The 26,270-nt window shown below is 40.3% G+C and overlaps 1 protein-coding gene across 2 annotated transcripts in view; it reads left to right on the forward strand.

The window, feature by feature from the left end:
* The window catches only part of ADCY5 (adenylate cyclase 5), a 198,751-nt gene that overhangs the window by 151,411 nt on the left and 21,070 nt on the right, over window positions 1–26,270 (forward strand). For both annotated transcript variants that reach the window (XM_030454039.1, XM_030454040.1), the window contains exons 8-12: window positions 3,381–3,521; window positions 17,186–17,208; window positions 20,530–20,674; window positions 22,271–22,368; window positions 25,070–25,157. In XM_030454039.1, coding sequence (XP_030309899.1) covers window positions 3,381–3,521; window positions 17,186–17,208; window positions 20,530–20,674; window positions 22,271–22,368; window positions 25,070–25,157 — 495 coding nt within the window. The remainder of the gene's footprint in view (window positions 1–3,380; window positions 3,522–17,185; window positions 17,209–20,529; window positions 20,675–22,270; window positions 22,369–25,069; window positions 25,158–26,270) is intronic.

The following is a 26,270-nucleotide window of genomic DNA, read 5'->3' on the forward strand; positions in this document are numbered from 1 at the left end:
GACATTCTTGATGTAATTGATAATTATAGGAAAATCCCAGCTATTCCTGCAGTTTTGCTGTAGCATTACTGTAGTGTAGCTCAGTGTGTGGGAACTGGTGGTGGGAACAAAAGAAAACCTCTGGGAATAAGATTTACAGCCTCTTTGTGACTCAAGATTTGAAAAGTTCCCACAACAGCCTTCTGGAGTTTAGCCACTTTAAATCCAAAAAACTCATTGCTGTCAGAAGCTTTTGCACCTGCTCCTGGTTTTGGGAATACCTGTAATGAGTAGGGCTATAAGTTATCATCTCTTCCTTCTTTTTATTCTTCTTTCCATTCTTGTTCTGCCCTTATGCAAGTTGTCCTGATGGTGTCTCATAGCTGGGAAGAAACAGAGGAGCGATCCTCATAAATTTCCACAGAGGAGCTGTGGTCCTTCTAATCCTTCATTTTGAGAGTTTGTTATTATCATCACCCACTAAACAAATTATTTTAAAAAAATAAATTTGTTCAACTTTTAAAAATATCAGGTTTAAAAAAATAATTTGTTGAGTAAGTATTGATGTTAATAACAAAGTTCTATTGCTCAAGATAATATAGCAGCACAGTATGTAATCTGGGAAACCAAAAATCTGCTGTGCTTGTAAATATGTGTTTTAATCTGACTGAAAATATTGATGAAACATAGCTCACAATCCAGTGGAAACTTTCTACAGGGGTGGGGGGAAATACTGCCAGAGTTCTCATAGCCATGGAAAATTTATGCTTAGAAACAGTCTCAAAGGTATATATTTACCCATTTGTCCTGCCCTTACCTCAACTCAGATGTGTCAATAACCAAGTATGAGGTCTTTAGTCCCCTCACATTAATTCAGTGATGCTTCAGAGTCATCAGCACTAGCAACAGGTGGAAGGTTACTCACTGGCTGAGAGGGCTTACTACATCTCTGTGGATTCTTGACACTAATGCTTTTCTCCAATTCTAACCAAATTTCCTAACTCATTGGGGAAGCCTGCTCTGTGAATCTCTGTATCAACATCTGTTGATATAAAGGCATTTTTAATGTAATGTAATTTTTAATAGTTTTAATAGCTTTAGTAGTTTCTAGTAGTCTTTAATAGTTACTTTTATAGGTCCCCAGACTGGTGTAAGTGTCTGGGGTTATTTTATTGCTTTTTGTTGAAAACCCTTCACTAAACTGTAAGAAAATGGATTGGCAGTGTCTCCTACTATTGAAGACAATATGTATTGCTTGGAGATAAGAAAACTGTATTTCCTATCAGTTTTCTGGCATCATATCATAGAAGAAAGAAGCATAAATATGGAAAAGATTGCAATACTGAAAAAAACACAAGAAAGTGCTACAAATTATGGCAGACACCATAAAGAGCAGTGACTTTTGAAAAACAAAACCTCAAACCAACTCAATTCCGGACATCAGCATTGCATCACATTTGTGTATTTATAGAAACACTTAAAATGCAACTCTCCTGGAGGTTATCCAGTGGTTCTGTCATGATCGCTCATGTGAAATTCAGCTGGTGCAGATGAAACAGTGCTGGGTTCAATGCAGAGAAGAGACAACGTGGGAGGCACGTGGTGTCTGGGGGTGTGCAATGTGGGAGCACATACTGTTCTCCCCAGCAAACATCTTGGGGAGCTGACAGCTCCCTCAGGTTTGCTCCCACTGAGTTTTCTTAAGATCCCACACTTGTCATCCTGGCTGGGTGGAAAACGATCTTTGCTGGCAGCCCCAGGGTTGCAGTGACCATGTCTGCTTACTGTCACGGGGCCAGCTGTATGTCCCCGCAAGTGACACCATGTCCCCAGCTAGTGGCCATGAAGCCTGCAGCACTAGATTCCCAGGAATGTTTGGTGCCTGCCTGGTGAGCTCGTTGGTCTCTTGGGAAATGCTGTCATCATAGCTGTCTCTTCTTTGCAAGAAAAGAGATGATGATTTCCCATGCTTGTCAATCAGGTGGCTTTCCCCAGCACTGGATTTTAGCAGGCTTCTTAACATTTTGTAAAAAAAGAATATTTTAAGGGAGGCATAACACTTGACATTTAACTCTCTGGTTACCATGGAAATAACACCAGGTATTTTGCAAACTCCTGTTAGGTACAAGTTACAGTGAATAGGGGGGCATCAAAGTAAATAAGTAGGGCAGGCAGACTCCAGGCAAAAATCTAGACTTTAAAACAACTGTCACTTTCTTCTTAAATTACTTAGCCATCTGAACACTTTCTGAAATCCAAGATTAACCATTATGTCTATTTTTTTTCAGTAATCTCATGGAAGCACCAATTCTCTTGAAAAAAGCTTAGTCTCACATGTAATAAACAGCCAAGTCATAGCTATTCCTACCGACTGAATTTTCAAGTTCTGCAGTTTATCTCTTTTAAGCAAGGCTTTCATAATTGCCACCTCTCTGCTTTTTCAGTCAGTACAGGTAAATTTCACAGTCCTCAAGTGTCATCTTTGCTAAAGAAGTTTAAAGGGTTTGATCTTGTGCAATAAACTCCTGTCTTTCCACGAAACACATTCGATGTGGAAACTTGCTTGTCATTATAGCTCGAGAATATATTCAAAACAAGCAACTAACCCCAGCATTTTCTCTTGCTGGTTACATGCTGCATTTCTCTTCTCTTGGAACTGGCACTGACCTTGAATGAAAACTTCCTGACCCATTTTATCAAACTTTACAATAAACTCCAGTTACAACCAAGATTCAAAATGAGCTCCAATAACAAAAGCAAAGACTTTCTCTAAACTTTAGGAAACTCAGTGTCAGTGATAAAATTTGCAGTTAGCATTAGGGTAGAGGAGACCATTTGTCACACTCTGCAATACCATTTTCCTTAGCAAATGCACAATTATGTTGTTTTCAAGATTTAGAGGCTTTCCTTAGCATGTCTGGGAAGATGCTCTTGCAAGTGTAGAAAATTATTTGCTCATACTTACAAAGAGGGTTGTCTTTTATTCCCATAGCTTCAAGGAGCTTCAAGGCTCCTGTTCTTCAACCAGATTGCTGTTTCTTGTTTCTCTTGCAGGACCCTCTGTCAATTCCTATCTGAACTTTTTCAGTTTGATTCAGTTTACTAAAAAAGAGAATATATGGCTTGATTTTGGAATGCTCCCTGTGTTTACACAGGTTATGGGGATTATTTAAAACAAGCAAAGATGTAAAATGGTGGACATCACTGAGAGTCAACTATTACAAAAAATGAGAAGAAACAGTAGACCGGGACTGCTTCTGCTCAGCAGCCACTTTATAAGGTTCAAGGCAAAAAGCCAAGGTCTGGAGTAGAAGATCAGAAGTGAGAGATGCTTGGAGAATGACTGCCCTGTAAACATCTAAAAAAATTTATTCTGAGTTTCTCTCTCTCTTTTATTTCAGAAAGATGAGAAAGCCACAATAGCCAAGATGAACCGTCAGCGTGCCAATTCCATCAGTCACAACCCACCCCACTGGGGTGTTGACCGGCCCTTTTATAACCATCTTGGAGCTCACCAGGTCTCCAAGGAGATGAAAAGAATGGTAATGCTTTGCTTTATGGATATTAATTTATTTTTTCCTTAATACAGCACTGTATATCTCTCCCTGCTCTGCCTGAAGGTTTTTGCAGCCCTGAGGATATTTTCCAAATGAGGGTGGTAAATTTGACTTTGACTCCAGAAATAGTAATAATTGGTATATCTGGAGGTTGTGTGATGGTGAGATGAGGCACAAGGTGGTTTGAGAGGGGAAAGGAGGCTGAATGGCATGAAAGAAGGCTCTTTTGTCTGACTTGTCCCATGTTCTGAAAACTGATCCAGTCTGTGTGAGATGTGATTATCTACAAAAATCACACAGTAACCCAAGCATTCAAAGAGCTCCAGGCATACATTTTTGCTAGATCATTAAGACTTCAGCATCTGCAAATGTTTCTTGCTTTCATTATGACAGCCAGATGCTGTTCACCTTCTATAAGGTAGACACCTTGTAGAAGGTCCTCAGAAATCTCATTACTATGTTTAACTCTTGAGAATACATTCTTGTGTACATGGATTAACTGGCCTAAGGTAGCAGGCATCTTCATGGAATAATTTTATAACTTTCAGTCCTTCTGAATTAAAATGAACAAGGGCTACTTACCAAAGCAATTGGATTGAGAGCACTTTCATGGCATATTTTACATAAAGTTTAGATGATACCTTTGTTACCTACAATAAGGATGAAGAAAAGAGAGTTTCTATTGTAAAAATTATTTATAACATTACCAGGTTTATAATTGCATGCATAACCAGATTGCTCTCTGACCTCATTAATGCAGTTTCGACCCTTCACACACAGTCAAAAGTGTGTATTTATTGCCCATTTTCTTGCCCATAGTTAAAGTTCTGCTCTAGGTCACCAAAGCTTTAAAGTATTCAAAAAACTTTTAAACATGATAATCACTCCCACAGCTTAAAAATATTGGCAAAGCTATAAGCAACCACATATGGTGTCTTCTAATAGGAAATGCTGGTGCATTTATTAATAGTTGGTGCTAATATTTTTCAATCATAATATTATTTTGTGGTGTTAAGCAAACTTCTTAATCTCCATAGTAATGTTTCTTTCATTTCTGAGATCTTCAAATGAGAGCTTCTGACATAAGCACACAGATCAGTGGAACCGTGCATTTTTTATGTGGGCTTTTCAATAGAGTGTGCTCAATAGGCATGACATTATTAGAAGAGCCTAATCAGACTAGCACATAATTATAATTATAAGTTTCTTTGAATAGCTTTTAGGGGTTCTTGCACCCTCCTGTTCAGAAACAAGGTATAAGCATGCCAAATGGTATTATGCTTCTTGGTGTTAATTGCAGTTTGCCGTGTCTAGCTGGTTGTTCAGTTGGAAAAACATAATTATTTATTGAAATATCAAGCTGAGACCCAAAAACTTCACTGCCCCTCACTCGTAGGAGGAATAGCTTCTCTTTTTTTTTTTTCTCTTCTTTTTCTCTCCTTATCTTGAGTCTCTTGCTGTAATGATATTTACCTTCTTATAAATTCAGCAGCTTAGAAAATCTTTTCCACTGAATCTGCTTCTGTACTGCTTCTTGTATTAAGCTCTTTTTTCAAAGGCTGATGTTACATGCATCAGGCTATTTCATGAAAATCAATTTAAACCTGATTCAGATGTATTATTTTCAGCTAGACTTTTTGTTGTTCTTAGGGATGTTTTTTTTTAATCTGCTATTTACAGTATTTCACACTGCTTTCTGTTTGAGATGCATTAGTCAAAATGAAACATGCTACTCTCTGAGGCCTAGAGACTATTTTAATATCTGCTAGATGGACATTTTATGATTAGATCATAGGAACAATTTCTCCATCTCCTGTCTCAACTGTTCTCTCTGTCCTAACTTCTAATTTAAGCAAGTATTTCTTTGTACCACCCAGTTTTGCACAGTACTTTGTAATCTCTGACATTGTGTCACATGGATGCTGTATGGGCTTAAATGTATGCACAGTGCATGCTGGCTGCAGACATGTGCACACTGCCTGCAAGCTGCCTGCTTAGAAATACCAAATACAGACAGGAGAGCAGAACTACAAAGGCATTCTTCAGTACTCCTTTGGGATGGCATCTTGGTGAGCTGCATCAGCTTTCAAAGCTCTTGAAAATGTGCTCTTTGTTCCACATCACCCACCTTTCCCCCAGATCTCTTGCATGTAATTTTATATTATATGTATTGGCTTTCCTTGGAAACGATGGACATGTAAGGCTGGATTTGTCAAAGTATCTTGCCAAAGGCAGGCACTTCTACATGGTTTTTCTCTTTAGAACCTGGAGCTCCCTGGCCTTGTAATTTCAAAACAGGTCTTTATAAGGGTAACTGTGAGATAGTCCTCAGGGAGGAGCCAAGTAATGTTGCAGTGATATGGCATTATATTAATATTAATACTAAGACATCTGTGTGTAGAGAGTAACATGGGTGGTTATAAAGGACACATTTTTTTGTCACAACCTTAGAATGTTTTACATTATGAAGACAACCATATTTCCAGAAAGAAAAAAGACAGGTTTTTTATTGCACTACTTGCAATTCCCTGAAAGAGAATATTAAATTTCCCTGAATTGCATTTTTGGGCGGGAAGTGTTATATTTAATAGAAAACAGAATTATTTTGGACATCTTTCCTTTGAAAGCTGGCCATGGTAGCTGTCTCTTTTCATAGGATGGATAAATTATCAGTAGACCTGGCTGAGACAGATTGGTATCAAAGGTAGCCATATACCTTTTTTTTTTTCCTTCCCTTCTCCTTTGGCATGGCATTCCAGCATGCTGCCATGTCTGGGCACATCAGCTGTCTGGGTTTGTGTGGGAGGGCAGCCTGAGCAGCAGCATGGGGATGCCTTTGGTCCCTGCTTCTCTCCATACTGAGTCTTGGAGCTTAACCTCTCCTGGGTCCAGCTGAGTTTCCACCATGCTCCTAGGCTAACTTGTTCCTCAGAGCACACAGGAATTTATTCAGGCACTTGCATATGCTTACCAATAGGACAGAATATCCTACATGTGTCCATGCAGCAGCAGTCTAAAATGTCCTGGAAAACTGGAGTTATTTTCCAAGCCCTACCATAGCTAAGGGGCCCAAGTCAGCTGGGACTGCAACTGTCCCTGCTCATCCCACCCTGATCAGCAGCCTCTCCATCTCCCTCATACACCATCCTGCTTTCCACACCATCCCAAATTCCTCTTTTTCTCCTCCCATTGCTTAGCAGTGGCCTTGCATGTTGTGCAGAGGCAAGAAGCAGATTGTGCAGTGACCCTGACTCCCCTTAGCTGGTGGAGCCAGTGCTTGGAGAAGGCTGGTCCTGGGGACTGTGTTGACTTGGGCTGCTGAGTCAGTGGCTGCCCCTAAAAAAATGGTACATTTGCAGCAGAGGAAGGTCAAATACAAATGATGTAGGAGGGCAAAGAACCTTGCTCTGAGCTGGCACCTCTGGTGGCTCTGGTAGCCTGAGGTGTTGGCCAGGGCAATGCTGCTGGTGTGGAGCGGATGGAGAGCTGTCCCACTCCCCCTGGGCAGGCAGAGGAGCCTGGACAGGATCAGCTTTGTGGCTATATAAAGAGTATGAAAAGAGCCAGAGCACAGCAGAAGAGCAGCACAGCTGCTTTCTATTTTTATTGCTTTTTATAGCACGTTTTCTTGTCTCCTAAACAAAAGCAGTCAGTGCCGGACCAGTCACTGTATCTCTCTGGAAATACAGACTTTTGTACTGTTTGTGCTGTAGGCAAAGGAGCAGCATTCCCCCAGGTCTTTGTCTTGCCTTCCCCACTGTCTCTCTGAGATGGATTTTAGTTGCAAAGGGGTAAAAAATAAACAGACTTGAAAGCATTTGAAAGCACAGGTGTATTTATAGCTATAACAATATTTATACACCACAAAGAAATACTTTGCTTTTCCCAGTATAGATTTCAGAGTACTTTTATAAATATTGATGAATTTTAGACTTCTGGAAATAATACTCATGTCTCAGTTTTCATCAACAAAACAAAAGTATTTTAAAAAGCAATTTTGGTCTCTTAGTTGACCGTAGACTGAAAGAGGTTTGTTGTTTGTTGTAAAGCAATCAATAGGCAAATGTTGTTACCTTCCAAAATTACAGGGCTGTTCTAGATGAAAAATTACAATCTTGTATCTTTTATCCTGCTGAGCACTATTAAGGTCATATCTGGAAAATTCAATCCAGTTTGGGATGACAATCCTTTATTAGATTGTGGATGAACTGGAGATAGCCCAGTGGAGTAAATTACAGATTGGGAGGGTTTCAATAGTGTGACCTGTGAAGAAGTGCTAAAAGTGTTGTGTTTGTTTAGTCTATAAAGGATTCAAAACTGATTAGGGACTAGATTGATTAGGAACAAGAGTCTTCAAATACATGAAGGTTTGTAAAGAGAGAAAATAATGATGAATAATGCATAGAACTTTGAGGCATTGATCTGCCTCCTTGTACACGAGCCAGCTCTACCCATGGTGTTTCTGACAGGTATTTATTTTGCCCTTGTTTAAAAACCTCTAAGGATGGAAATCCCACACTCTTGCTGGGCATCCTTTTCAACAGTTGGATTATTTTTCTTGATGTTTCACTTTGCATTCCCTCACTTCAGTTTTAAAGCAAAGTATTGCCTGAGCTATTCACAGTAGATAGAGGACAGTTTAATTTTTTCTCTTTTACAGTTATCTTCTCTGTATCTGAAGACCATTACCACATCTCTTTACAGCTCCCATTCCCCCATCAAGTTTGTGCCCTAGTTGGTGCTTTCCAGCCCAGCAGTTGTTCTTGTTCCCCTCTGACCATTTGCCCATTTCACAGATAAGAGGGAGCACCTGCACTGAACACAGCACTCCCACTGAGGTTTTATAAGGGCTACCAGAGGATGTTGATAATTTTTGAGGTCTTACAACCAGACTTCACATAGCCTAATGCTGTCTGAGCATTACTCTTGCCATGAGATCTACTCAGCTGTGGGAAGTTCTGCTGTTGGATTTTAAGGCTGCCATACAGCTATTATACTTATTTCACATTGGTTAGTATGACTAGGCAGCTTAGCTTGTTCCACTTATGCTCTGGGGAAGGTTTACTTCAGGAACAGGTTCCTCTTTAGTACTTATAATCAAATGTGAGCAAAGTGGCTAACAGGATTAGTGAGCCTGGTTGTAGATGCCTGGCAGATTTCCTTTTATTTTTTCAGCTGCTGGAAATGCTAACATTAGGAAGTTTAGGAACAGAAAGAGGAAACTCGGGAGATCTGCAATACTGATTTCAGCCTGACCGTGCTTCTGTCATGAGTCTGAGTACAACTAATGAAGCATTTGATTTGCAACGAAATTATGTATGACATCGCTGTTAGTCACAACATAAAAACTGAAATAAAATCAAGCAGGGAATTATACATCGTGTAGGAAGATTGGCTGCATGCAGATGTTAAGAATGTGAGAAAAGGTTATAAGAATGCATATAGAAAATGGCTGGTGCAATAAAGAACAAGCTCTTCTTTCAGGAAGGCACTCCTGATTCCTTGTAGCATTACTCAGAGCTCTGCAGTGTTCTACATGATATTTGATTTTTTGGTGTTTACTTCCCAATGAAACAACACTCCTCTGCATGCCTGGTCATTCAACCATAAAATATCATTCTTTGTCCTGTTCAGCCTCTCCTAAATTGAACATTTCTCTGCATGTTGCATGGCAAATACAGTTCGCTTCCTCCCTTTGTGTCTCTAGGTTGCCCTTAGAACAGATTTTCTTGTTACTCAGACATCAAAATTGGAAAACAGGTGCACCAGAGGAAAAGATGCTATAGATGTTTCTGTGCCAACTCTACTGCTTGAACATCAGAAATTATTAAAACATTAAAATAAAACTCAGTAAAGCAAGTTTTCCTCAGTCAGTAGTGCAGCCCTGTCAAAAGGAAGTGAATTTGAGTCCATGAATGAGGCAACAAGTTTTCACCCTCCTTCTAAAGGTTTTGTCTAACTGGAGCTCACCATTATCCTCTTTTCCAGCAATTATCTGCTAAATCTGGTAATAACAACACTGATATCAGCAGAGCTGGACAGGAGCACCTGATGGAAAAGACTGACCCACTATTTTTTCACTGCTTTTGTAGTACACAGAATGCCCTGAACATATAAACAGGGAAAAACTCTCAAGCAATCCTTTCTGCTGTGATCTGTACATATTGCTATAGACCTGGGTAGAAACTGTTAGTCTTGCTTGGGTCTTATAGAGCCAGTTGGGTTTAGATAGCTCACAAACAGCAAGAGGAGGACCCTTGCTCTGCACTTATGCTATGTAAGTTTTGGTGCTTCAGAAAAGAGGATTTGCCTGATTCACACGTTCTGTGTGATGTCATATAAATGGGTGGATGCCATATAAAACATTATAGATTGCTCAAATTGTCAGAAGCTTCACATGGTTTTGCATCCACATCTGCAAACCTAACTTTTATTCTAGTTCATCAGGGCTTGTAATCAGTCTTCATTAAGTTCTTTTTTAAAGAGGGGGAAGAGCCAGTGAGACACAACAGGTTATCTGCAGCTGCTTTTGTGAAACTTTTGTTAGTATTTGCTTGGAAGTCTTGCATTGATAATTTTTCTACCATGCAGTACCCATTTCTAGAAAAAGTCATATTGGGAAAGGTGATTTGGATCAAGACATTATCAAAAATTGTCAGTCAGTTTCTGAGTGGGACTAAATTACACCTACAGAAATAAAGATATCGATTCCCCTTTAGTCACAGAAGCATTTCCTCTGATGTTCATTGCAGTGTTGCATAGGTGGATGTCAGAGGCGGAGTTGTGGCACTTACCAGAATGATTTCCAAAGCTTCCAAAAGGGGACCAAAAGCCTTAGTGACAAAAAGGTGAAGGTCAGCTGCTTTTCATTGGGTTTTCAGAGAGCTTTTGCAACTCCTGCCAGTGGCAATGCCAATTAAGGCTAGTTAGAGTTGGATTCAGTCTGTCTGCATCTGATGAAAAGGCTATGTGACAGCAGTTCCTGTAGAATTTTGCTGTGTTTTCCATCATTTGGAGGGTAGAGATGAAAGGAAAGAGCTTAGGGAGCCAGGAACTGATTCAGAGCATTTCTAGGACTATCTATTTTTATGTCTTTTTCTGTTTTGTAATTTCTGGTCACTGTTCACAAGTGAGGCACAGCATCACATACCACTTCACTTGAAAACACAACCTATGATCTAAAGAACTTTGGATTCAGAGTTCATTGAAAAATGGGAAGCTTGGGTGACCTGCACTTGTCAGAGGTGTGAGTTCAGATCCAGAAGTTGATTAAGAGTAATGGGGAAAGCCTATTTCAAAACCACTTCTACAGATAAAAATCTGATGGCCAAATAAATTAATGGATTTGGCCCTGTTCATATACAAGCTGGGGGCTCTGTATGAAATCATTTTGAGTAGAACAAAGTAGAGTTCACCATCTGTGAGCAGTGCAGAGGAATGAAAGTCTATTTATCAAGTGGGGTAGGCTGCAGAAAGGGAGCACTTGAGCTTTTCTTTTTGGTGCTCATTAGTCTGTGTTCCAGCTATAGCAGACACACTCATCACATAATCTGTTTCATAAACTGGTTTTCTGCCAGCTTGTTGTTCTGCACTTAGATGCCTGTTAAATATCCTTTCTATCAGGCTTAGTATTTTCTGTGCCAATTCTTTCTGGACTCTAGTATAGAAATTATGTTATTTCTGAGTTGAGTGCTTTGAAGTGCTTCAGTTTTCTTTGTGCTCTTACACCTGACATCATCTGTCTTCATAGCCTTGCTTGACCACAGGGACAAAGGCAAAGGCAGCTGGGCACAAGTGGTGTCCCCCAGGGATCAGTGCTGGGCCTAGTTCTGTTTAGTATCTTCACTGATGATTTAGATGAGGGGATTGAGTCCACCATTAGCGAATTCGCAGATGACGCTAAGCTGGGGGGGGAGTGTGGAGTGTGGGGAGGAGTGTGTGGATCAGCTGGAAGGCAGGAGGGCTCTGCAGAGGGACCTGGACAGACTGGAGAGTTGGGCTGATTCCAATGGGATGAGGTTCAACAAGGCCAAGTGCAGGGTCCTGCACTTAGGCCACAACAACCCCATGGGGAGCTCCAGGCTGGGCACAGAGTGGCTGAGAGCAGCCAGACAGAAAGGGACCTGGGAGTCTGGATTGACAGGAAGCTGAACATGAGCCAGCAGTGTGCCCAGGTGGCCAAGAAGGCCAATGGCACCCTGGCCTGGATCAGGAACAGTGTGGCCAGCAGGTCCGGGGAAGGGATTCTGCCCCTGTACTCAGCCCTGGTGAGGCCACAGCTTGAGTCTTGTGTCCAGTTCTGGGCCCCTCAGCTCAGGAAGGAGATTGAGGTGCTGGAGTGGGTCCAGAGAAGAGCAAGGAGGCTGTGAAGGGATCCAGCACAAGTTCTGTGAGGAAGAGCTGAGGGAGCTGGGGGTGTTCAGTCTGGAGAAGAGGAGGCTCAGGGGAGACCTCATCACTCTACAACTCCCTGAAAGGAGGCTGGAGCCAGGGGGGAGGTCGGGCTCTGCTCCCAAGGAGCTACCGGTAAGATAAGAGGGCATGGATTTAAACTCTGCCAGGGGAGGTTTAGGTTGGATATTAGAAAGAAATTCTTTACAGAGAGAGTGATCAGACATTGGAATGTGCTGCCCAGGGAGGGGTGGATCCTCCGTCCCTGGAGGTTTTTAAGAGACTGATGTGGCACTCAGTGCCATGGTCTGGGAACCACAGTGGTAGTGGATTAAGGGTTGGACTTGGTGATCTCAGAGGTCCTTTCCAATCCTTTCTGTGATAACACTGCTGAAAACAGATATGAATAGTTTTGTGGTGAGGCCACAACAGGTTTGTTTTTAACTTTATCTACCCTCAGCCTGTCACTCTCCTTTTCCATTTTCCTCAGTCACTGTCTCTTTGAAGCACTTTTGCTTTGCAAGTTGTCTTGACCTCTTTCAAAGCTCATGTTTTCTCTAATCTTCTTGGCCCTAAGTCTAAAGTTCTTCTGATATCTGCATTATCATCATATAAATCCCATTTCATGTTCACTACAGAGATGAAAAAAGGGGAAGAAAAATAGTTTCTCTGTCAATTTTTGTTGGAGTTGTCAGCGAAGCTTTTAAGGTGAAATCCATGCTTCCTGGCCATGTTGACATTAAGAAGGTCACAGAGCTTGTCAGCTCCTCTACTGTCTTATTTTTGAAGCAAAATTAAAAGTTAAAAGAATGTAAAGTCTATTTCACTTTTCTTTGCATATTTACAATATGTTAATTGCAGCTAAGAGCTAGAATTATTATTTTTTATTGGTTTTTCATTTGAAGCATTATGATATAGCAGTCAGCTTGTCATGGCTTTGACAAACACTTTATCATTCTATTTAAGGAATCAGTTTTAATCTTCAAAGAAAAGGGCTTCGTTAATTTAGAAGTCAAGCAGGGAGATGGCAGTCATATGAGCTTTTAGCACAATAGATATTCATAAAATATTCCCCCTGAAATAGTAAGCCTTAGAGACAGATGCAATAATGCAACATTCCTTTTTTCTTCCTCCTTCACATGTCTACTCCCACTGATGACAGTCATTAAAAGTAAATGCTTGTAAATTCAGAGACACCTGACCTTCTATAGAATATATGTTTTTTTAAGGATCTCATATAGAAAAGATGAAAGGACTGTTTTTTAAAAGGTACTAGTGGCTTTAAGGGAGCTGATTCAATTAAGTTTGGGTTAATATTCCTGGTGTCAGACCAAGAACTGTCTTAATTTCAGAGCAATTATTAACTGCTATTACCTTTACATCTGCAATCTGATGGCAGAATAATGCAGCCTCCTGGGGGAAGGGGAATAACTTCAGTAGCAGGGATATTTCCAATGAGACTGAATAAAAATTGCATGAGGTCTTATATGCAGCAGTCCATTAGTACTGCACTGCCATAAGACCTGGCTCATGCCTTATAATCCCTCCTAGAGACAAGGAATCTTGGCTTTAACAAATCCTACTTCATCATCGTAAATATGGAGCTATTCTTGAACTCCTGTGAACTCCTATCTGTCTGATACTTGTAGCCATCACCACTTTTGCCATTTTCATCCCTGCTGACAATTCCCAGCCTTTTCTTCATAGCAGCCTAGAAAGCCATTGGCACCACTTCTGTCTGCTGGGCAGAAATCCATAAGCAGATGAGGAGGTATTTATATACTTGATGCTGGGAATTGGCTGTTTCTCTTGCTACCCTCTTACTCCCCCTCTCCTAAAAGATAGGCACCTCATTTTTATCAGCTGTTTTTCCTGGGCATTCAGATTTCTGTAGCTGTGTGAGCAGAAACTGTAATTTTGGGATACAGTTGAGCAGCTCAAAACCTGCTCTATGCCCAAGCAGGCTGGGTACCACTGCAGCCCAGCCTCCAGCAGTCAGCATAGACAGGTGGGATCAGGGATGCTGGAGAGGAGCTTTATAGAGAGCTCACAGCAGCAGCCTCCATTATTTCACGTTCCTGCTTGAGCTTGGAAATTTGACTACTAGATCATGAGTGTGTTTAATCCTTTAGGAATGAAGGCAAATCCATGTAGAATGTATTTGTGCAGCACTGATTGTCCTGAGTGTTCATCTGTGTGTAACACAGACCATTGCAGTTCACACGTGCAGCCCTATGCTGAGCCAAAGGTCTTTCATTGGATTAGAGCATCTGAGTCCTCAAGAAACCAAACTTCTGTCCAGCTGTGGAGAAGGAATGAGACCAACATGTACCCAAGTGCAAGGGGAAAGAAATAATTTAAGTGCCGATTTTTCAGCGGACCAAGCATGCCCACAAAACTGGTGGAGGTGAAAACACTAACAAAAACCCAAGGGGAAAACTCCCTCTCTGCCAAAAACTGGGTTAGCAGCATGACCCTGTGAATACAAACATCCCTTCCACTGAAAAGGCTCCCTGATGCTTGATTGAGACACAGGTGCTTTAGTGGATAGGGAAGAAAATCTTCTCTCAGCCATATCCTAGAAGAATATTTGCTCTGTATCCTGGCAAAGTCTTTCAGTGCAAATAAGAAAGATCTGTAAGAAATAACCAGTTTTTAAGAAGCTGTGTTTGAGGGCTTTTTCCTAAAATAAACCCCTGCAGACCATTCTCCATAACAATTCCATTTTTGGCAATTCTGCTTGAAGAATCTTTAATATGAAATGGGAGTGTTTGAACTGAATCATTTCATTATCTTAAAGAGGTTCCTACTACATTTAATTTTAAGCTGATTCTCTCTAATTGAAGTTCAAGTCACTCTTAAACATTTAGCCTAATTAAATGAAGATCTGTGAAAGAAAATATTTTTCCCTTTTTTGCTTCACCTGAAATGTGCCTTTTTTTAATTTTGAAACACCAATTCAGTTTGAGCTACCAGCACGAATAATTTCCAGGGTTTCGAGCACAATTTAATATTTTAAGTAGAAAAGCTAGATCAATTAATTCTGGGAGTTTTTAGATACTTTTCTTGTAACAGGTTTGCTGGGGGAGAGAAGAAGGGGAGAATCAAATTCCATGTTGAACAAGTGACTGCCTGTATAAATGACCAGTTAAACATGAAGCCTGCATGATTAAGCATGGTGGTTTCCCATGCTTGAACTATTGAGGATTTTTTAAATTATGTTCTTGTTGAGGTATTTTGGTAACTTGAGCTGGCTGGCTTGTATCCTCAAACTTGGACACCTAGAAGTCAGGAGTATCAGATCTGTGTTTATCTGTAGGATTTCAGTAGGATGAATCTTTAGGCAGCTCTCTGAAACTCAGACCATTTTAGAGGATTCTCCCACTGCAGTCAGTCATCCAGTTCCCATATGGCTAAGCCTGAAAATGTGAACTTGATGTCAGTCTAATAAGCAAGTACTGGCTCTTTTTCTCATTGGTTCCCTCCCAGCATTTCTTGGCTGGTATCTATTCATGTTCAGTTGATTTTCCTTTTTTTTTTTTCAGCTTGACAGACTATGACAGCAGACAAATTAGTGAGAGTTTTGTCCCCATGATTAATCAGTGAGCTTTCAGGTTTGGCACTGTGTTGTAGCATTGCTTAGAGGATAAATAAAAAAGTAAATCAGATAATCCTGACAATTATAAAATCATTAAGCAAAGCAAAAAAATCCCACAACACACATAACCAAGAGTTGAATGATCACTTCATCACTCTTTAATGTGAAATCAAAAAGTGCACTTTTTTTTTTTCTTACTTTGATTACTGGACATGCTAATTTTGAATCAATGTTAGTATTTCCTTCTTCCCACTGCACATGAATCTCCTGTAGTTATTTCATGAGACTGAGAGACTTTCTTTGTTTGAATTTCTGTTGAGGAAAGTTGGAGTTGCAGTTTCTATTTTAAATGGTAGTTTAAGTATGAAACAGAGTATGTAAAGGTGGAAATTGCACCCTCAGTGAATCACAGTCCTGGCTTTTGACCTCAGTGATAAAATCCAGTTTCCCCCTTGCTAAGCTGATACTGTTCAAGGAGACTTGTCTTGGCTTTACTTCTGCTTCTCAGCACATCAGCTCACTGCTAACTAGGTACAAGGGCAAAATCTGTTCTCATTTAGTATCTGGTCAATGGTTTTGTTTCAGATGATGTGGGACAAGGTAGCTGTGGGAAGAATTTTGCCCAAAGATTTTACCTTTTTTACAATTAGGATGGATCTCCATTTGCTGCCCCAGCCTGATAGCTGCTGCAAATGGAATATCCTCATGTCCTCTGAGTGGTTTTGTCCTGAGGTCTCAGGGAGGAAAACAAAAGGAGTTCTTCCTATACCCCAGCTACATTTGGTTCATGTTTTGGAACACAGGGTACAAACATTGTGCCTGAGTATTTGACCCCGTTTGTCAAATATACAACTTTTCTTGACTTCAGTTAAATTTAAGCCAAGATGTCAAAGGGCAGATTTTGTCTCAGCCCACCCAAAATGGCCGTTTTGATGCAATTTGGTCTATTTGGTATGTTAATGATAAACATCTAAAATTGTCTCTCTACATATTTTTCTCTGAGGCCTTCTAGCCAGTTAAAACTATGGATGGGCTGTAAATGGATACACTTACTCAATTCCAGTGGCCCTGACAGAATTGTGAACACTTTGGCTATTACAAATATTATAAATAAATCCTGAAATTTTATTCAAGAAAATATGTTTCATATGTGCATGCAGCAAGGGCAAAAGGAAGGAGATCCCTTGAGTTTCCTCCTGGAGAGATGAATACCAAGAGGCATCCAACTCCATCAGCCAAGCTCTGACAGGAAGAGGTGCAGATGTGTTGAATATAGTGGTTGATCTATGTTATTCTGAGCTTTGTTTCAAGTAAAATACATCCTCAGTTTCAGTATCAGCATGATGTCCATTTTATCATTTGTAATGGGGACTGAAACAAAGAAGACACCCGAAGTAAGGGGTGCCAGCAGTCAGCTGAAGCATTTCCCTTATCTTCACTTCCATAAATTTCTACCTGAAGGCATGGGGTTTTTTTCAAAAACTGCTGCCTGTTTGGTGACATAGCAGCCCAAATTATTGCCATGGGCCAGCATGGATTTCCATCCACACCTAATAAATGAGTACTCTGGAAACTCCTCTCGAAACGCTGTTCTCAGGATACTTTGTGTTCTCAGGGTCAGGCTGTCTCCTAATCTTTGTGTTCTTTTCCTTTCTTTCAGGGTTTTGAGGACCCCAAGGACAAGTAAGCATATTTAGTTCTGTCATACACTGTTACATTTGCAGTTTTGGGATTTTTTTCTCATATTAAAAAAAGACAAAAATTAATGCCTGGCAGCCAAGAATAATGCCTGGAATCCCTGGAGGTTTATCCTGGAGGGACAGCCAGTCGAGGGCACGGGATTGACTGATGTGCATTCAGAAATGCTGCTGCCCTCAAAGCATTTATTTGTTTGTGTGGTTCTAACTTGCTCTTTCAATTAAAATGCTTTTGCTGCTCTCCCCCTTGCTCCCAGTATTCTTCACTATTTGCTGCTTTGAAAATTTCCCAGGAACAAAATCTTCCTATAAAGTATGTCTGAGTGCTACATCTCTGATAAGAAAAATGTATTACATACTGAACTAAGTTTCTGAGCATATTTACATATATTTTATATTATTCATTATTACATATTACTTATTTCTATATATAAAAATGAACTCAGAAGTTCTAACTTATTTTAAAAAGTAAATTCAAACTTTTCATGATTTAAAATACAGCCACATTAAAGCAGCATTTTAATTTTTTTTTTCATATAGAACTTAAAAAAATGGTTTAAATATCTGTTTAGCAATAGTGGTATTCTGAAAAATTCTTTTTGTGGGAAAAGATCCAACCATGTCCACTTTTTAACTTCTACAGCTGCACATAACAAAAGAGTCCTGTATTGAAGGTGTTTGGGATAATTTCACATTCAGTCCTACTGAATGGCACTAATTGTAAACTTGCTCAGGGCAAGATACAAGGCAGTAGAGCAGACTGAGGCCTAAAATATGTTCCTGCTTATCATGTTTGTCAGGTTGAAGCAGTGGTTTGAAGAGGTGTTTCTGGAAGTTTTGTAGCAGCCCTTGCTTCCCCACCACCACACTATCAGTATATCAATCAGTATTTCCACACATTAATTTCATTAATCTATGGCAGTACCTCATCTCTGACTTACAGACACTTCTTCCAGGGCACTTCTTAGCACAGAGGAATTTTTGTATTTTGATTTAAAATATATTTTGTGCAAATGTCCCCAAACTTGCTGTACAGTCATTAGGTTGGATACAACTGGCTGCAAAAGTCACCCAAGCAGGTAGGTGTGTACAAGCTGACCAAGCTTTCCTGCAGTCTACGTGAAGGTGGCTGCCTCAGAATATCCCAGCAAGGCAATTTAAAACCTTCAGGCTTATTTCTACACAATCTGCAACCATAGAAGTTATTGCAGTATTAGAGATACACTCAGCAGCATAGAAAAGGACTAATTACAAAACTGGAGGCAGCCAAGGCCAAAGCCTGAGGAGGAAGTTTCTACTTCACTTTGTGTCTTCCTGTGTGGGGCTTCCTGAGTGACTGGAACTTGAAATCTGAGGTTCACCAAGATGCTCGGCCAATAATTTTGATTTGGTTCCAGGGGAAAACATATTGCACCTCTCTTACGTGGTATAAAATGACTAAACATGTAAATAACTCACAGGATCTTGGAAGACATTCTGTAAATACAAAGCCTAATGATTTCCATGCTCATTTTTAGGAGTCCAGAAGACATTTTGAGGACTTAATGAAAATAAATGCAAATGGTCAAACAGATGTGGTCCCTGTAAGGAAAGATCTAGAAGTAAATTAAATGTCCTGTCTTTCTAGGGACAAAATCACTTTTAATTTCAAAGTGGAATATATGAAGTTCAGGGAATTAAATAACTCTAGAGCCCAAAAAGAAAAACTATTTTATGCACTGCCACTGAAGCAGTAAGTTAAGCTAAAATAGAGATTAGACCTTGAAGCAAACTACATTTGCAGCTGTCATATGGTCACTAAATAGATGACAACATTGTGTTGTCATGACCCAGCTGAGGTGTAGACACATTCAGTTCACTGGCTGAGGCAAAGGGAATTGGAATAGAAATGAGTAGATGGACCTGAATTATTTTTCTCCTGGCAAGAAGTACGTGGCAGAGTTTAGGTACAGAGATCCTGAAATCTGGCCCAGTTTTGCAGAAAGCTTTTAGGGAGTTTTTGTCTTTTTTTTGGACAGGGACCTTTAACTTTCAAAACAGAGCCACATTCTCTTTTCTAAGCTGCTTTGAGGAGTCTCTGCTCTACAGCACAGTTGTACTTGTAGTGGCAACACATTTGTGTGTTATGCACAGTTACACAGCACAAATAAAGCTGAGAACATAAAGAAGTGTAGCTTTTCACCGTGCTTGTCAGACCACGGGATTTTTTTCTCCAGAGTGCCTGAGGTGAAGGTCACACAACATGAGCCAGAAGTTGCTGTGCCATCATGGGATCTGCACATAGAAATAGTCATCCTCTGGAATATACCCCAGTGCAAGTGGGGGTCATATTGCAATGGGTACCTCTGAGCAACTCCCGAGGATAACTTTGGTGAACATGCAAGCAGAGTAGAAAAACAGCACTTCAGGATTAGCTTTTAATTTCTGCCTATAGCTAGTTTTAAGGCAAGCCATTAAAATGACAGTATCAAGTCATTAAAATCCTGTTAGGCTTTAAAAATAACTAGAGAGGTTGGAGAAGTGCTTCAGGTTTCCTCATCCTGAGTGCATAATGCCTCAGGGCAATTAAGTTTTCAGTATTATTTTTTTCAAGTTTTTGAAAATCAGCCTCATTTTTCTGAAGTTCTAGCTGAGGATCAGTAACAAGCTGATACTAAAGAGTACAAGCTCTTTAGAAACCTCATTCCACATATTTAGAAAGCAGAATATAATTTATAACCTCTCTTTTTCTATATTTGTCCTTTGCAACGTTTCCTTGAGTTAATACCTTGCAAATGGAAAATTTTGTCTGGTTTAGTCTTCATTCTCTTTATAACTGCATGAAGGGGAAGGATGTCAAGCCATGTTTTTTTCCTCTTGTATTCTTTCTGTGAGCAATTTTTTTCAAAAATTCAAGTTTCAAATTTTTCAACAGAAATCATTATTGTGAAGTAAGAAATGCAACTTGTTAAACAATTTTGCTGGTTAAGGCACTAACAGCTACAAGAGCACGGCAGTGCAGGGAAGAGTAAGTCAGAGGAATAGTGGAAGGAGTTGGCTGACCAGATGATAAAGAGACTGCAGTGCAAGAAAACAGATGCATGTACTATGAAAAAAGGTCAAGTAAATAAGATCCTTTCCCTGGTGGAGCAATGAGCTTCAGCACCAATATTATTTTCCTCTCATCTTATAATCCTTTCTCCAAGTTTAAGCTGTCATAAGCAAAATATCAGTAAGCTCCAGGATGTTATACTGTGAAATGACAATATGTGGTGAAGAGGGGGAAATTATCCTGCCCTCTTATGCTGCCTTTTCATAACATCCTTAGGAATACACAGGAAAGTATGAACCCAGAAGATGAAGTGGATGAGTTTCTGGGCCGTGCCATAGATGCCAGGAGTATTGATCGGTTACGCTCTGAGCATGTGCGCAAGTTCCTCTTAACATTCAGGGAGCCTGACTTGGAGAAAAAGGTAACATCTGAAAATCATGGCATGCTAGTCAAGCTTTGTTGTGAGTTTTAATGCTCCTGTAAGGTCAAACTTTTAAATCTATAGGTAAAGTTAGGTTTTATGTGTTGGAGAAGAGGTTGTGATCTCAAAAAATCTGTGCTTCCTCATCGAAACCTTGGTATGCATGTCCCTAGAAAGCCACAGTCATCTGAAGGGAGCACTGAGCAGGAAAACCAAGCCAGTTTTGACAGACACACATGAATATATGGTGATGGGCTGTAAAGGGAATCCAGAATATTTCTCTGACCTTGAAGCATCCAGTCTGAGATTGCAGTCCCCCCGTATCTCCCTCAAATCATTGAGGAAACCTGCTTCTGCCTGCCCAAACTCTGCATTACCTCTGGAAGGTCTTCATTCTGCCTTAGCCCACCACAGGGAGCCACAGGTGCTACTAAGGTTGGCTGGGATGCCATCCCTACTCTGGTCATTTTTGGGAACCTATTTGAAGCAATTCTCTGTCACAGATGTGAGAAAGAGGAGTAACAGACACAGGGCTCCCAAATAGCTGATTACTTCTTGATTTTGTTTCGGATAACATTGTCGTGAGGGAAAGATCTTTTCAACTTCTATGTCTGTATAATAACACAAGCTCTAGGTGGCTGAAAATTTAAATTCAGTTAAATCCAAGGTACTCAGATTGGTATTATGTCAACGGCTGTTTTTAATTGCCCAAAGACAGTCAAAGTAATCCTTTTTCTTTTTTTAAATCTAAGCACATATCCTTGGAATACTTCAGTGTTCTTCAGATTAAACTCATTATTCAATGGAAAAAGCTTCAGTAATTAGCTAAGTTTGCAAATTTTTAATTAAAAATTTTAGCAAATTTTTAAAACATTCTTTTAATAACAGGAATTACAACCTATTGCAAAAACAGACTTTTGCAGGATTTACAGCTATTCAATGAATCAGTTTGAGAATGGATAAAAGCTCAAGCATGTAATTTCCTCTGCTCCTTCTCTTCAATTTTATAGCTGAAAGCTGCTGGAAATTAGCAGTTCACCTGTTCTGAGCACCTTTTATTTTGTGGTTCAAACACTGAGACCGTCTGTAGTGAGAATCATGCTTCAAACTAAATACAGCATCTTTGGGAATTGGATGCAGCTCCTGTGTGACCAATATGTTGACAAGTAGTTGGAAGAAGCAACTGTGTGAAAACCACAGCATCCTCGTGCTATCATTAGAACAAGCCAGGCATCTGCACAAAAATACAGGATTTGTTTTTATTAGCAACATCCCTCTGTATTGGAGGAAACTTCCATGGAAGAAATTTTTGTCTGACAATGGTGACCTAGAATCGTGGTCCCAATTAATCCGTTCCTGTTCCTCTCATCCAAGGGGCAGATGGTGATTCCTCTCTCCATTCAGCTGTGTGGGTTTGTTTCCTGGCCTTTGGATCTATCCAAGCCAACAGCTTGCCCAGGGAAAAGAGTTTGTAACGTTACTAGTTTCCTACTAGCAACTGCTTTCCAAAGACCTAACAGAAGCCAGAAAGTTTTTGTGGAGAGAAGGAAGCCAGTGCTTTCTCCTACTAATATAACCCTGTTTGTGTTTATACAGTACTCCAAGCAGGTGGATGACAGGTTTGGAGCCTACGTGGCTTGTGCCTCCCTAGTCTTCCTCTTCATCTGCTTTGTTCAAATCATAATTGTGCCACAGTGAGTATCTTTTCATCCCTTTGCTCCCATCTGCTCCCTTCCTCTGTTCTGATCTACTTTTCTTTGTTTTGTTTTTGGTTTGCTTTTTTTTTTTTTTTTTTTAATAAATGAGAATTCAGAGCACCAAGAGGAAAAGAAAAATCCCTAAATAATTCATGTTCAAGTGATGCATGGTGCTTATTGTTTTCATTCATTTCCAGTGCAGCTTAAAATCTCTTTCCTGGCACGTGAGGACTTCTGTTTTCCCAGCATGATTTCTCTTACCATTTACCTCCACCTTATGAAATTTAGTTCAGCCTGTTTATAAGCCTGTGGAAAAAAATACCATCTAGCAGGGAGGATTGCCTACTAAGGCATAGGATGAATTCACAACATGAGGCTCAGCTGTCCTCTAACATGAATGCAGTGGGAAAGAGAAGTGAAAAACTCATCACAACCACGTGGCTCAGATCAATGAGGTCTCAGGGTCTGCTTCACAGATGAGGAATTAAGCCTTCTGCATTTATTCTTCTGGACTCAGAGTAGGGGTGCAAGACAAAAGGTACAAGAGGAGCTGAACTACCCCTGCCTGCACTTTGGGTAGCTCAGATTCAGGGGGTTCAGTCATTCCCTTCCCCAGGCAAGAGTGGCATAAGCTCCTCAGTGCTTTTGGACCACTGCAGTACATTGCTTTGTCTGAAAGGCAGTGTAACCCACTGGATCTTTTCCAGCAGTGAGCTCTGCAGACATGTTATTTCTTCTCAAAGTGCTTATAAAAAGTCTCTTGAAAGTTAAAGCCCGGTTGTATTTCCTGTGCTCTGGTTTTGGAGCAATAATGTATCATTCACTGAGCACTGCTGTGTTGGAAATAAATTTGGAGTCAGTAATTTTTAATCTGAAGAACAAGATCACAGAAGCTCTGAAAATGCTCCAAATTCATCTTCATTACAAGAAGACAAAAAAAATTGCTTAAAGAGAGCTCCAATACTACTATCTGCCATCACAGCTGCTTTCTACTTCTGTTCACACCACAGATCTTATCAGAGTAGAGATTGGTTTGTGCTGTTCAGATCAGATATTTCGAAGGTCACAGAAGTAAGGCACAGCCTCATGTTTGAGGTCATTCAGTCTCCTAGGCAAGAGGACATTCACTTGTGCTGACAGGAAGACTGAATCAGCGAGCTAACGTCAGTACCAATGCACTGTGTAAACAGACAGAATCCACTTTGGGAAACTGGGATTGAACCTGAAAGAGGCTCAAAACTGAAACTAGAAAAATCCCAGCAATTAACACATTTTTAACTATGGCCAAAAATGTTCTTTGAGAGTAATTGATTTACAGAAGGTTTACACTTCATATCTCTGAATATTACTGCTGTGACTTCACACCTGCAGAGTCCTCTACCAGTCTTTGTATTGCTCATCAAGCTCCCTAAGCAGCCACTAAGCTGTCTTCATAAAACCCAATTTAGCATTTAAATGACAACTTGACAATTTCTGATCTGTGGCAACCATATGCCTGACTCGTTTATACTACATGGGAGCCAATTCCTTATGGCAACATGGTGTAAATGTCAAGCTGCCCATAAGGATGGTGGTTGGTTTGTTTTGGTAAGTCCTGAAGTGTCCTTAGGAGGCCTGGTGTGTCTGAAAAAAAGAGTTAATTCAAGAGTAAATAAAATTTCATGTTTTAACTGCAGGTCCTTGTATTTCAATTGCCTGATTTTGGTCTTCTGTTGAAGGCAACATCAGCAACTGAAACCACAGGTGTATGTGTCACCATCAGAACTTCATGAAAGACACAACATGAAATCTGAATCTGAAACTAGGGAGTAAATGGCACTGACAGTTTATGATGATAAGGAGAATAGCTTTAATGAATTTCACAAACTGTTTGTCAAACAGTGAATTAGCAATTAGGACAATTATCAGAGTAGTCACGAGAGAACACAGAGACCAGCTGGCTTTGGTGAAGTTGGCCTCAATGTCATGATGCAGGAATACTTCCTTTAAATTATGATCAAGGATAGCTCTTTGAAGAGAGCCTGTCCTGTCTCACTGAGACTAATCACTGGGAAATTGTTACTGAATATCTTCATGATCAAAACACAAGAAAATCTACAGTACAAAGTTGGCCCGGGGGCCCTGTTTGAACTTCAAAGTTGGGAGGACCAGGAACCTCTGAAGCTGACCAAGCTAAGGCTCTTTTCCCTGACTATCCTCATGCCAGGTTTGCTCCTATCCCATGAAAGGGACAGAGCACAGAGAGTGTTGCAGCACAGAGGTTCCCATGCATGGGAAGGGTGGGTAGCTATTCCAGTCAGGACTGTTCCCATGTGGCTGCACTGCAGTGCTCAGCACCCTTTCCTTCCCAGGGGTCTTCTACCTACAGCCAGATAGGGCTGACCCACCATAACAAATTGTTCTGTCAGCTCCTCTAACTCATGAAATATTTCTGAGTCCCTTGGCTGTCTCCCCTACAGGAAAGACATTGCTATAAAAGATGCAGCATTCTCTGCTTTCCATCCTGTGTAGTGATTTGAAATGGGACAGAGTATCTGTTGATATTCAAAGCACCTCATATATCCTACTGCTATCCTAATTGGAAAGCCTGTGTAGTGTGTCCTAACTGGTACAAATGTAACATTCTGTAAAACAGAGCAGAGCTGTAGCTATTTATGTGGTATGCATTTTCTTAAAAAAAACTTCTCCTTTATTTCAGCTCTACATTTATGCTGGGTTTTTACCTGACCTGTTTCCTGATCCTGACCACAGTGGTGTTTGTTTCAGTCATTTACTCCTGTGTAAAGGTGAGTACTGTGGTTTCTTTGTAGAGTCCTTTGCCTAAGATAACTGGATCAGCAATACATTTCTTCAGCTAACAGAGCATGTTTTGTTAGCCACTTTCCACACTGAGTGATAAGGGCTAGAGAAAAAGTCTTTGATGAGACAGAATGAGCTGCAAACAGATGTTAGGGTTGACATCTCTTCAGCTCAGCAAGAAGTAATCACTCTGTGGATCTGCATTAAGTCCCCTGCAGGCACTCTCAGATTGATAATAAGAACGTATTTTCCAGTGTGGAATGAAGCCCTGGCCGTTCTTTTCCTCCCTGTAAACTTCCTGCAGAGTTGCCTGTGTGCTGACCCCTGCTGCATCTGCATGTTTGGCTGGGCAGATAATCAGAAGCAGAATATCTTCAAGGAAAAATGTCCCACAACAGGGAGGAATAAAAGCCACAAACATATAGAAGTTTATCAGCCTTTCTCAGATGAGTATACAGAGCTTTCAAAATTCAGTGGACTCTTTCTTGTAACTGGTTTTGATCATCAAAGAAATATGTTTTGTGGAATCTGAAAACATTAATTGTTCTTGGCAGCCTGTGGTAAATTGGCAGCCAGAGCTCTGGGGAGAGGGGTGTGCTCATCTTTCTCACTTGAAGACATTCTGATTAAAATGTTGATGCCAGTTGTTTGTATTTGCAGTTTTGGGGATCCTTCAAGTCTAGCAGTGTCTGAATACATTCAGATTCAGGCTCCTTAGCCCAAGCTCAGTTTTGCTTCTCAGAGCCTAGAATAGGATAGCTCAGTGGAGTTCTATTTCCAGCAGAAGAAACAGTGGGGTAATGAATTATGTCAGGCAGGTGATTTGCCTCACTTTAATTATCTTCTCTGTGCCATTTAAACATTTGAATGTGGGTGCTCTTGACAGACTTGCACCTTTCATGTCTTTTTGGTTTTTGAAAGTTAGATTTGGAAAATTAGGCTTTGCCTTCTCTTCTATTAAGAGCAGCAAACTGTTCCCAGTGAAAGAAGCTTCAGGTTATATTTGAATTTAACAACTTGCTCACAGAGCTTCCCTTGGGCTTATGACAATTTTAAAGGAAGCCTGGTTTGCAAGTGCAGCATCCCATTGGTCCTGCTTG

The sequence above is a fragment of the Calypte anna genome, chromosome 7 (assembly GCF_003957555.1).
Source record: "Calypte anna isolate BGI_N300 chromosome 7, bCalAnn1_v1.p, whole genome shotgun sequence".
Classification (NCBI taxonomy): domain Eukaryota; kingdom Metazoa; phylum Chordata; class Aves; order Apodiformes; family Trochilidae; genus Calypte; species Calypte anna.